Raw genomic sequence first — 13,454 nt, forward strand, 5'->3', positions numbered from 1 at the left:
AATCTCATGATATAGCGAACAATAATGCATCACAATATTTAAAGGTCTAATATTTGAAAACTGTGATTTATACATAACAAGAAACTAAGATTTTTTTTGGGAAATGATAAATGCTACCCTTTTCATCACTGGGACACCCAGCTGCATTTTACGTGGCAATCAGGTCACTTCATTCCTTCAAATGCGAAGTACAGCAGCCCCATTGCAGTCATAGATACACCGAAGCTGGGTGTCCCAAGTAATGAAAAGAGGCGCATTTATCATTTCCCAAAATTTTGTATGAGTATTATTTTAGTGGGTAGAAGTACTTGCAGGTCTCACTTTTTCAATGATCTAGACCATTTATCTGTTAGTAGGGGTGCAACTCGGGCGGGTTGGGTTCGGGTTGAGGCCAACCCGAACCCGACCCGACCCGAGTTTCGACCCGACGAGGTTCAACCTGACCCGAACCCTACCCAACCCGAGTTCAACCTGAGATTTTAAGCTTAAAAACTAAAAAATTATTAAAAATTTCGGGTTGAACTCGGGTCGGGTTGCCCAAGCCCTCAAACCGAACCCGAACCCGAACTCAACCCTGGTTGAGCAAACCCAACCCGAACCGAACCCAACTTCAACTCAACCCAACCTGAGTTTTATCCGGGTTGAACCCGCCGGGTTCGGGTTGAGCCCGCCCGAGTTGCACCTGTTAGGCCTTGCTATGAATGGGTCATGCATTGTTATCCACTTCCATCCGGCGATCCTAACCCTTCAATTTTTAGCTGCAAGTACTCCAATGGCTTAAGTTTTTGGTAAAAGATTAAGTAACGCCATTTACAAGATGATCAATGTATGCTTATATAGAGCACTTACATGATAAACATGGAATGGAATCAAGATAATTCTAGAAGGTAATAATCCCTAATCAAATTTACCTAATCAAATCTACTTTCCTAATCTCTATTGCTTGCCTCTTCCAATCCACTTGCCTAATTTATCCTCGTTTACCCAAATTTACCTAATCTACCTCCAAGATGATCCAACGGTGAGATCTTAACCCAATCTAACCGTTGGATCCCACATATTCTAACATCTTCTTCATGGGTTTCTTTGATTATCGTTGTGGAATTAGAAACCCTTTTAGGAGGAAGAGGAGGAGAAGGGAGTTTCTCAGCAAGACGACCCACTGCATATTTTGATTCTTGCAAGAAGTAAGTTCCTTCAGTGCTTGCCAATCTTTGATAATTCCTTTCTATTGTTTCAAATGATACTGAAGATGGGTTTTCTCACAATCCTCAAATTCAAATAGAATTAGCTGCTCATTGCCTTGTTTATAATTCATCAATGGTGGCAGTATTGCACTGTTTTCAAATAGATACCTTGGGTTGCAAGTAGCAAACGTGAATAGAATAATGCCATGTAAGTCAAACAGTAGTTTGGAGCAAACGTGGAGAAAGGGAAATGTTACATTCAGCCCCTTTTCTTCCCTGTGCCACCACGTCTAAAGATTATTTATAAATACAGTAGAGGGGGTGGCCCGGGGATGAAAAAAGACCATATTATCACTTCCCAATCTTACCCCAAAAAGAGTTCCACGACCCAGTACATGACAAGGACGCAATATACCACATACTAGAATTTTACAAGCTACTGATATTGGCACTACCTTGCTTTAAGAAATGCACAAATTCAGCTTGTCTTTTCTTTTTGGGAAGTGATATATCCACCCCTTTTGATTACTTGGGACACCCATGACCACTGTACGTGGCAATCAGCCCCATTGAATCCTTCTGACGCTGGGTGTCCCAAGTAATCAAAAGGGACGGATATGTCACTTCGCTTCCTTTTTAATGGGCTTATTGAAGCTTTTTAATAAGAGGGCTGCTAGCAAAATGGGATTTCGTCTCGAAGATATAGATGAAATCCCACATGCACAAAAGACAAGGAAGTGAACTCGTATCCCCCTGAAATACAAAAAAAAAAAAGAGTTGTAAAACTGACCAAATCGTCGGTCAATTCCACTTTCGTATTATTTTCCAAATGAAATCCCGTTTTAGAAGTATTTTCATTTTAATAATAAAAGACAAGACAAGTTAGTGCAATTATCAAAACATGGCAGTGCCAATATCAGTAGCCTTTTACAATTCTAGGCCTAGTACTTTGTAAAGTATATCAAGGGGCTTTGTCTCGTGTACCGCTTACATGGCATTTTGTAATGTCATTAATAGGGATGCCAATGGATCCACCTGTCTTAGTCACAATCCATTCAAATCTCTTATCAGTCAGATTGGATTGGGAGGGGTTCTTCAAATCCTACTTCCCATGTCTCGGTCATGATCCATTTCAAACTGGACCGTCCATGAGAGTGTTCGTGAGAGTTCCAGTGGCTGTAGGTCTTGAGTCCCCCCTCTTCTCTAACCTTCTCAAACCAAACTTGCAAGATGAATGGGGAAAAAATACTAAAAATAAGAATCATTCGAAAAATTGCATAAAGTTTATTTTTATAAAAAAACCCCAAAAATTAAATTAATAATTATAGTTATAAAAAATAGAGGGTATTTTGTAAAATAGTATAATAAAATCAGATTTAGGATTGTCCCACGGGCTTTTGTTAGTTATTTGGATTCAGATCCCGATGGTGGGTCTTGAAATGTGTCCAAGATCCATGGTAATGTGTCTAGATCAGGTCTGGTTAAGTTCAGATTTGGATGGCCCATCGGACTATCTGCGTCCATTGACACTGCAAACTGTTCTCTATTCCACTTTTGTTTCGAGCGAGGGAAGGCAAATAAACCTTCTTTCCTTTCCATTGAGGGGAGCAAGAGCAACCAAACGGAGTCTATATGAATGGATTACATAAACTGATCTAAGCGCAATCAATCCCCCTAAAATTGTAGGGAGTCTAATCCCCATGCTAAATACAAGAGTAACAGCTCATACCATAGGCTAATCGTCACTTGTTAGCACACTTTAACGCTTGGGTCCACCACATAACCAGTTTCAATGATGTTATAGAGATGGGGTGTCTTGTCCAAAATTAGCCATTAATGACGATAAGAGACTAATGCTATTGATCAGAAGAAATTCATTTTTTCTGTTTTTTTGTTGAACTACCCTTGGTTGCTAACTTTTAAAAAGTAGAAAATAGAGGGGTGTATCTATGAAAAAAGGGGCTATGTAAACTCCTTAATTCAGGTTGTACAATTTCAGTACCTTGATAGCAGAGAGACTAAGTCGTAGATCTGGACCTTACTGAAATTACAACTCTACAAGAAATTTTAGAGAGGCCTCTAAAATTATTAGAACAAGTGGAATTCATCTGAATCACGGAGTTACTGAACGAATTTACAAAACTGTAGATCAGTTTAAGGGCGTTTTCTAAAAGAAAAGTTCACAATATTATAATCAGTACTTAGAACAAAATCTCCAAAAAAAGAAATCACAAATCTAGATAGGAAAATGTAAGAACAAATAATGCAGAAGAAAATTCCAGCCCACAAAAGATTTTTTCTTAGTGTTCTTCGAGCTAGCCTCAATCGAATAAAAAATAAAAATAAGATAAAAAAGGGTGGCAGAAACACCTCTCGAGATCTTTAAAAAAAAAAAAAAAAAACACCTCTGGAGAGGAAAATACAATAGCATACAATATAATTTGTGGTGAGAAAAAGAGACAAAGAAGAATAGCAGACCAGAGAAACTTCAATACGATAGAGTTCTTCCAGCCATTAGGTGTACAGTGTTATAAACAATTACCAGACTTCTTGCTGAAATAGAAGTCTAATAATCTTTAGAATCTTTACTCTTTCAATTGGTTTTCTCCCATTATTTGGCAGACACTTCGAATTTATTGCCGACTCAGGTGTCATGCCGTGTCCGACACGACACGTGTCGACACTCCTTTGGACACTTTTACTTGTATTGCTGGAAGTGTTAGACTTAATGTGGGTGTGTGGACATGTTTTTGTACCGTATCCAGTGTGACATTTTGATTTTTATTGAATATTCTGTTCGCGTCATTTAGACAACTCGTTTCCATGTCAAAACTGGACACACGAATCCATATCCACAAATCATTATTACATATACTTTCTATTTTAGCCGTGTTCCCATTTCTAAAGTTTAGGGGCTTGCCGTGTCCGACACTCCATGTCTGTGTCGACACACGACACTTGTGTCCGTGTCCACAGATCATAGGTTTTCTCCTATTCAAGTATCAAAACACTGAAAAATCCCAAAATGTGCTACAGAATCCTTTCCATGATAGAATTCTTCAAATCTTGAGGGAGTTGGCTGTACAATACCTTCTGAGAAAAAGAGTTTTCAAAACCTAGTTTAAAAATACTGGAAAATATCATAAAATCAAGTGGGATAAAAACAGAAAGGGTTAGAAATGTTTGGGCTAGATCTAATAGTCTGTGAGTCAGATGGGTGTAATACTAATCACTTTAAAAAGAAAGGGTTAGAAATGTTTGGGCTGGATCTGAGAGTGTGAAGCAGCTTAGTGTCATACTATCACTGTTTAAAAACACCTCAAGACAATCATCAACTCGCCCGAGTCAACTCCCTTTTACCTTAGATGGGTTCTCATTTTGAGTCCGAGTTTTACCCTACCAAGTCAATCAAGACTCCTTTGATACCGCCCGAGCTAATGAAAAATTGACTGTGTCAATCAGTGACTTGCCTAAGTCAAACTCTCTTTTCATCTTGGCCAACTTCTGTTCTCAGTCAGAAAGGTTCAGCTGTTTCCTCTTATGTGAAGCTAAAATGGAATGGAGCAAACAATAAATATACACAGTAGGCTTTAAGAATGCATACATGCTCAGAAACCCTTTAAGGCTCTTTTTGGATGCCAATTGCAAGGGATCCTCAAGCATTTCCTAAGCAAAAAAAATGCACCTTTTGAATTACTTGGTGTGTTTGTTTGCCAAAGTAACACCCACATCCTTAAGATTACCGGATAACAAAAAGGTGTAATAATTGCATGTCTGGTGACATAGCGTCACTTCTTTTTCCATATAAAATATATCAAAAAATACAAGATTTCATAGGTAATCCTCTCTCTCTCTCTCTCTCTCTCTCTCTCTCTCTCTCTCTCTCTCTCTCTCTCTCTCTCTCGCGCGCGGGGTTAACTTGCATCCAAACATAATAAAGCTCATGGTTTTCTCAAGGTTTACATGACATCCAAAAGCATGCCCCCTCCCCTTCCATAGACTTTACTTCCCTAAAGAATGCTTAAGGATCCAAACAGACCCATGTCGCCACAGGCATTGTCTAGTAATATTATTCTACAGAAAGATACAAAGTGATCATAGGAGAAAAGATCAACATTCAGCATGCCTGCTAGTCTTATTTTACATACAACATTACGAAGTTATATATGACAAAGTAACTTACATAAAAATTAGTTGGATGTTCTTGGACCAAATCTTTTCGAAAGCTCCTTAACGATAGCAAGCTTCTCTTTTGTTCCTTCCTCCCCTTCAAAACGACATTTTCTTGACATGTTCTCCGCCTGCAATTGCACTCCCAAGTTAGTTCAATAATAAATGTAAATATAAGCTATGTCACAAATATCTCCAATATTTCAAAATATCACTTTTTATCGCAACATTTTGATAAAACGACAAAATCTTGAAATAATACCGGAGATTTTAATAAATTTTGGCAATATTTTCATTTTTTATCATAAAATATTGCGATAATATCACTATATTATCCAGATATTTTATTTTCTATTTTTCTTAAATTTTATATATTTATATATTTTTAAAATTTATTTTATCATTTTTTCCCGATATAAACACAAAAAAATAAAAAAATTTAATACATCCCGAGATTTTCCCTCGCCAAGAAATTTCCGAGAACAATATTTGTGACATACCCAGCCTCTTAACGGAATCAGTTGCTCCCTGATCATCTCGGATCTGGGCTGAAGCATGTCTCTTCCTTTGGTTCTGATGTCGTCAATCTGGCGAGAAAACATGATATTTAATTATAAATTGTCATCAAATCTACTTGATAAGGCAGTTTCTACAAAACAAGATACTAAGAGGTATAAAAATTTAAAGAAAAAAAATAGTGGCATTGACATTCGAAGCTGGTTAACTTTTAAGCCGCCATTTGATGCAGTCACCATTCTCACTTGTCCCTTAATTTCTTTCACCAATTCAACTATATTTGAAGATAAGTTTTATTATTAAGATAGATATTATAAGCTATGCCCTGGTAGCTTGTCAAGTGGATATCAAAAAGGAATCTGTAAATTTAAACACAAAATGACAGTAAATAGCAGCATTGAAGTACGAAGCTGTTGAATTTTAAGCAGCATATCTTACCCTTTGATTTCATTCACCATTTGGAGTCTAGTTGCTGGTGATTTTTAACATTCAGATAGAATTGTAATCTCCGGCAAGGTCTAACAAGTGCTAACTTAAAAAGCTCAAGCTCATCGCAATAATTGTTAGTTTTCAACCTAAGGAAGTTCTATGGAGGAAATTGGTTATGATAATCACTTCAAACTAGATTAACTCACTAACATCAAAAGAGATTGCATTAGATGGCCTTATGTGAGGGGACAAATGTAATAAGCCTAATCCAAAATGCAAAGTCCCAAAATGAAATAGCAAGATTTAACAAGAAATAGTGGACTGTTTTCCACAAATATATTCCAAACCCAAGCAAAGAGCCACAAAATTGTAAATGCTTACAACTGTAAAAAATGACAAATACAAGCCTTAAAATGATTGCAACAACTCTCCAATCACAATTCAAAAGTGACTTGTAGGTGTTTCAAAAAATATGTGTGAATCCGTGAACTGAAATGATGCACATATTCTCTTTTCCCGAAAAAGTATGTGATGGAACCTCTCCCACAAGATGATATGCTGTGAATGGTGTTTCCCATGAACTGAAAACCAACAAGCTTCCTTCACATGACTGGTAGCACTGATGGAGCTTCACAAATGAAGAATGGGGCTGGGATTGTACGAGAACCGCCACCCGAACAAGCACCAAGGAATCAGCCCTTGAAAGGATCCCATCCAAAGCAAGGATCAGCCTTGCCTCTAGTGCATGGGGTTGGATGAAGGACATGGGATTGTGGGAACAGCGCATTCGTAAACTCACAAGTTCAAGAAAACACAAATATTTGATTTGCTCGATATCTTCCTCTCTCTATCTCTCTCCCTCCCTCCCTCCCTCCCTTCCTCTCTCTTCTTTTTTTGAACGATAATGAAAAAAATTATTAAGAAGAAATGAGAAATAAGAAAGGGGGGGAGTGTGTTCCGGGACCGAGATGGTCACTACAAGAAGAAAGAGACAAAGCAAAGCAAAAGAATACAAACAAATACAGAGATTATAACCCTCAAGGAGGGAGGAAATCAAAGAATTCAATCATATCTTGATCAGTGTTTCAAAACGCAGATGCAGATCGAAATGCGGCCAAAACAAATCCTAGTCAACTCAGTGCAATGCGCCCCCAAGTAATCGGTTAACACGGCAAGTACTGGGTTGCCACGGTTGAGCACTTGAGAGAGTCAAAGGAGTATTGATCGACTTTGTAGGGCATAATGCGGACTCAGACAAGAATGCGGCCGTGGTAAAAAGAAGTCGACTCGAGGGAGTTTTGAAACTATGGTCTCGATATTTTCCTCTTTACCTTGCCATTTAAAAAAAAAATCCTCTTTACCTTATAAAATCCGTAATTGGGATTGACTCCCCTTTAAGCACTTTAAACTCCTCACATTTCCTTCTGAAATGTACGGAGGTGATGGTTAACCACCAGGAATCAGGAGTTTGCTCTTGGGGGGGGGGGGGGAGATGGTTGTTACATGAGTGCCAATATATTATTGAAAAATAAAAAAAGGGATCGAAATGCGTTTATAAACTAAACATGCGTACAAAAGTGTGTGCCCTATGGCCAACGGCCAACCTCATAAAAACCATGAACATTTGTTATGATTTGTTTCTTCTTCTCTTTAATGTTTGTTGTCTATAGTATTGTGCTTCGATAAATAAAACACTAGAGATTTTGGAACATAGTAGGTAGTCTCTGCCATGCCTTCCCTAAATATCATGGTAGGTAGTCTTTCCATCTAGGTATAGCAACAAACCAATTTAATCTCTTCTTTTAATATTTTTATTTTATTTTAAACTCAAGTTTTTGAATCGAAATTTGTAACAACACACAAGAACTAAAGAAATATGTCAAATTGCATCCCATAATAACATTTATCACATCAAGAAACTATAGCAGGAACTTTTCTAATAAAGTTTTGTTACCTTATTCAGAAAAAAGGAAGAAACAATAGTAGGGTATGTCATGTAATTTTTATTTTATTTATTGTTTGATCAATATAAAAGGAGGATCTCAAATGCATATCTAGCTCCCAAAAAAAGATACACCACCATTCAACAACTAAAAGTTCCATTTCAACTTATATAAGATTTGTATATCTCATTCCATTAAATATCTCATCAAATAGCATTTGGTGTTTAATAAAAAAATTCAATGCACTTCACTTACATTGCGCAATTGTAGCTTGGAGGAGATAACTGCCAATACTACAGTGGCACCCCCGAAGACAATTGTTGTAGCAAAAACAAATGCCATAGCAACTACAACATACAAATAACAACTGGTTTATTTATTTTATTTCTCAAAAGTGCATTTTATCAATAGAAAAGAAGTATAACTTAAAATCATGGTAAAAGTACACGAGAGCAATACACATGGATGCAGTTCTGGCATTGATGTACACATTAAGAAACAAATAATACATAAGTTTATTTATTCATACATCGATATTGATGCGAAATGGAGGATTGATGTTCTTATTTCTCTCTGTTTGTTTTTTAGTTTCATCCTATTCAAATCCAACACTCATGGGTTTAAAGTCAATAATTTACTAAGAAACACAACTTGTTATGTGGCGACTGTTGAGTTAACTAAAAGCATGTGAATGATAGTCAAAAGTAGAATAATATAAAACTAAGAGCTAAGTTGCAATAATTCATTATATATGCATGCATACATATGTGTACATTGATTATATATTACATAAATATAATGATATGTGATAACTTAGTTAGAAGATCGATTTGGGAGAATACTTAGTCGAGATTTAAGTCTTGGATAATGCGACTCGCGAAAAAAGAGTGGTGATAAGGGATTGCAATGAGATATTGGGGAGAGGATAATCTGGCCTTTAGAAGTTACGTTGAAGATTTCATGAGGTCTATATTCCTCATCAAGGAATGTATGGGACATTATGGTTTAGAACTGATCTGGAGAAGTTCTTTATTAAGTCCTTTTTAAAGATTTTCTGTTTCAATACGCGATAGTCTCATTTTTGTTCCTTTTAAGGTAAGCAGTGCTCCCTTGAGTAGAATCCACTATGTTATTTTTGAAATGGTGGTGTTGCCCTTTTGGCAATAAGCGAAAGAAATGAATTGAGTGCATCATTTTCCCCTATACTGTTTGCCTTACTTGGAAGGTCCAAAGTTTTCTAAGGTAACATTGATAGTCAACCTAAATCAACTGATAGAATAATTATAAAAGTCTTACACCATGCCCCTGAGGTCCAATGTTGAATAAATTCATTTCAATTTTCTTTTTTCCTAAATGGAATGAGGTTAACAGGGATTTTGTGCCACATTATAGAAAACTAGGTGATTTAAAAAGCTAGAGATGAAAGGTTAAAGCTTACTTTCAACAAGAGCAATGAGGGCCACCATGACAAGTTGGGAGACCTAAAATCCTAGAAAAATTGTGATAAATGCTTATGCTGGCCTTGCAGGAGAAGATCAAGCTAAAGATGCAAAAGAAAAAAACAGTTGTTGTGTAGCTTAAGATTTTTGGCAAAAATGGGATGCTCCAAAAGTTGGGTTGAGGACGACTCCTTACTTGTTATCAACTATCAAACAAAGAAAGGAAGAAAGAGGGATTGAGCCTCTAGCTCTATGGTGAAGGATTTGTTCTTCACCCTAGAGGTCGGAGGTTCAATCCAGCTTACCAACCAAAAAAGAAAACCTATCAAAGAAAGCCTCTCGCCCTTCTACAAGTGTCATGGCAGTCTATCTCTGCTTGGCAGTTTTATTTCTTTTTGTTTATGTCATATCAGAAAGCCTCTCGCCCTTCTACAAGTGTCATGGCAGTTTATCTCTGTTTTGCAGTTTTATTTCTTTTTATTTCTGTCATCTCTTTAGACAGCATTTCTCTTGCCTTTACTTTAATACAATTATTTGTTAACAATGGTTTATTTTCTTTCCATTGACAACTTTTTTCATAAAAATTCCATTACACTAAGGGTGATGATCCAAGAGCATATATGTATTGTTATCACATAGCTAGTTCTACTAGTACTTTATGAATGGATACTTCTAAAGGCCCAACAATTCATGTCTCACACAAGACGATGCCCGGTACATATGGATATTTCAAGGATACTTTTGTTGGTCAAATAATTGTCTTGTTTCAAACATATGCTTCTCTATTCAAATTAACTATCACGCTTTTTGCTTATTAGTGTCTTATATTTGCAATTATAACTTTGAGTATGTGTGTCTTACAAATGTTATTTTAAATTTATGATTAATTCTATTTTTAAGTTAAATCAAGTTAATTGATGTCTTATATCTTATCCCATGATATGGGAAATCTATATCCGTATCAGTGTCCTACATTCATCAAATGTTGAGTCCTACCTTCATTCTCGTGTTTGTGTCTGTGTCTGTATCCGTTTATGGGTATCATAGGAGTATTATGTGGAATAGTAATAGGCAAGGCTACTGTGTCGGGTTTCAATTTTTGCAATGAGCTCCTATGCATACACTCTAAGACCCATTTACTCATGTACCAACATAAACTAACTCCCCACAAGTTCAGTGCATTCTTGCATTTCAGGAAAGGAAAGAAAACTGCAACATGAAATTATGCCAATCACAATTACGCTCAAGTATAACAAGATGGAGATACCAAAAAAAACAAAACAAAATATTAATGCACATGAAATCCACAAAATATGATAAATGATAATAGAAAATGAATGAGAGACATAGTATATGCATCCAAGACCAATACCACCAAGTTCCAAGAAGATAACGAATTTTTTATCTACATAATAAGTCCACAAATATCTGATCTAAATAATGTTAGAAGAAAGAAACAGAAACCCACTTCGTGAAAATCCTGCTGCCGCATCCTTCATCTTTTCAGGGTCGATGGAAGTTGTGTGCCTATCAAGACGTAAGTCATTTGCCGTTGAAGCTATAATTGAGTGGTCTTCATTGGGCAATTGCCACCTGCATTTATCATCTTATATACTCAAACATAAAAAGAAACAAAAAAAAAAAACTACAATTTCTAAACCACATTTGATTGCCTCACAGTCATAAAAAAAAAGGCTTAACTTTCACCAACGACGCCAAAAAGATGATAAAAGTTACAATAGGTCCATCTTAGTTGTTAATTGCATTCCGGCGGGTATTTTGTTTCGCATGGTAGAATGGAATGTTTCAGTGTTCAGTTCATTCCAGTGTTCCGTTCCAGAAAAGGCGCTGATGATAGTGAATTTTTAAAAAATAAAGGATACATTTTACAGCTTAAAAACCTACCATATACATGAAATCAGAGCCTAGTTAATATCAACTTTGGTGCAAAACATCAATGATACTCACAATTCATCATACTGTATGCCAAATATAAATGGGGGATAGGGCTTTAGGAAAGAAAATAGTTTTGTAGAAGTGAAAAACTGGAGTATTGATATGTTTGTAGCCCTCTAATTCATGTTGGAGGTTTAAAAGACCTCAAATGCCCTTCAAGGTAACACAAAATGGTCCCTAAAAGATGATAAAAAGGAATACCCAAAAAAATACAGTTATCCACTTCATTTCTTCTAGATGAAATAAATCAAAGAAACAAATCAAGTACCCAAAAAAAAAAAAAATGTACAAGGGAAAAACTATAAGGCCCTGCTTGGACTGCAGGAATTTTATGGAAAACAAATATTTCTAAAATTTTCTACCATTTTTTACACATGAAAAAAGATAACTTGAACTGCCCTGTTCAATAATTTTTATTTAGAGTGACCTTCAATTTATGATGATATTCCTCTAAATTAACCATAATTATAACATTTCTCTCTAAACTGTGCAAACAAAAATTTTCCCATTATGAATGAAATGTTTTTCTTGAAATCCAAACAGGGCCTAATAAGTGAAACATGATAACAGAAACGTAATGGTGTTATGGGTTTCATTCAGAATAAAACACAAACACATGGAAGGGTAAAGGAAAAAAAAAAAAAAAACAGACCTTTTGGGGCCAAAGGTGACCTGAGGGAGAGACACGAAAGCACGAAGAGGGTTTACAGCATCATAAGAAACAGAAGAAGAATGAGAAGAAGAGGCTCTATCAAGAAGCCATTTGGAAGAGGTGGAGAGGGATGAATCTGTGGGGGGTTTTAAGGCTGTGAAAGGAATTGAATGGCGAAGAACCTCAGGAAGAACATCAGCTTGGCCTTCTTCTTCCCCTCTGATTATGGTTGTTTTGGAATTAGGGTTAGAAACACTTTTTGAAGGAGAAGGGATTTTCTGAGCGAGACGACCCACTGCATGTTTGGATTCTTGTAAGAAGTATGCACCCTCTGTGCTTGCCAATCTCCCTGGTAGGAAACTCATTTTGCAAAATCTGATAATTCCTTGTCACTGATTCGAAGATAATTGATTATATGGATTTAGGGTTTTCTCTACGACCTTTCTTTCTGGATTCCCAAATCTCGAATTCTGATCAAAACCCACCTCTTTTTTAAATGACCAAATCAACAAACGCGGAAATATAAATGTCATTCAAGTCAAGCACACAAAACTCTGTTTATATTATTAGGTTTTATACATTCTAGAAAGAAAGATTGGGTTGGGGTGTTTGGATAGCAAGAAATGTTTTTCTTGAGGAAAATATTTTCTTAAGAAAATTTTTAGGGTTTTTTTGCAAAAAAACTCTTCTACTTTGCTTTATTTGCAAAGAATAGTTCCTCTGGTTTGGCACTTTGCAAATAGAGTCATCACATTTGAGTGAATTTTGCAAATCGAATCACGCCATCAATTTGTCTTTTCATATATTTTGGACATTTCGTTTTGTTTATGAGTTAAAAACAAACCCCTTTAGGTATTTTGGTTACAGATTGATGGCAGGATCTGATTTGCTATTTTCAAATTCTCAAACTTGAAGTCTCTTTTTCCAAATAAAGCAAGTATAAGACTTCTTTTGCAAAAAGCGCTTTTTATTTCCACCATTTAAAATATTTTCTTGGTCGGGGCAGTTCTAGTTGAAGTGCATCCCTTGCTACAACTCCTTCAACAAAATTACTGGTAAGGTTTGAAGTGCATCCCTTGCTACAACTCCTTCAACAAAATGCACCCAAACTATATTCAAATACCTGGCTATATTCTTGGAGAAGATGAACAACAAGTAAATG

General features: G+C 36.2%; 1 protein-coding gene across 1 annotated transcript; it reads right to left on the bottom strand.

The window, feature by feature from the left end:
- Window positions 1-5,134: 5,134 nt before the first annotated feature.
- Window positions 5,135-13,323, bottom strand: LOC143846818 (coiled-coil protein). The gene is made up of 5 exons (XM_077355386.1): window positions 12,293-13,323; window positions 11,153-11,277; window positions 8,501-8,592; window positions 5,858-5,944; window positions 5,135-5,488 (listed from the first exon to the last, which is right to left on the bottom strand). Exons 1-5 carry the CDS (start codon window positions 12,655-12,657, stop codon window positions 5,378-5,380), a joined length of 780 nt encoding a protein of 259 aa, XP_077211501.1. The 5' UTR covers window positions 12,658-13,323; the 3' UTR covers window positions 5,135-5,377.
- Window positions 13,324-13,454: the final 131 nt, after the last annotated feature.

This window comes from Tasmannia lanceolata, unplaced genomic scaffold (genome assembly GCF_043159265.1).
Source record: "Tasmannia lanceolata isolate RefF3 unplaced genomic scaffold, GAP_Taslan_0.1 ptg000015l, whole genome shotgun sequence".
Classification (NCBI taxonomy): Eukaryota; Viridiplantae; Streptophyta; class Magnoliopsida; order Canellales; family Winteraceae; genus Tasmannia; species Tasmannia lanceolata.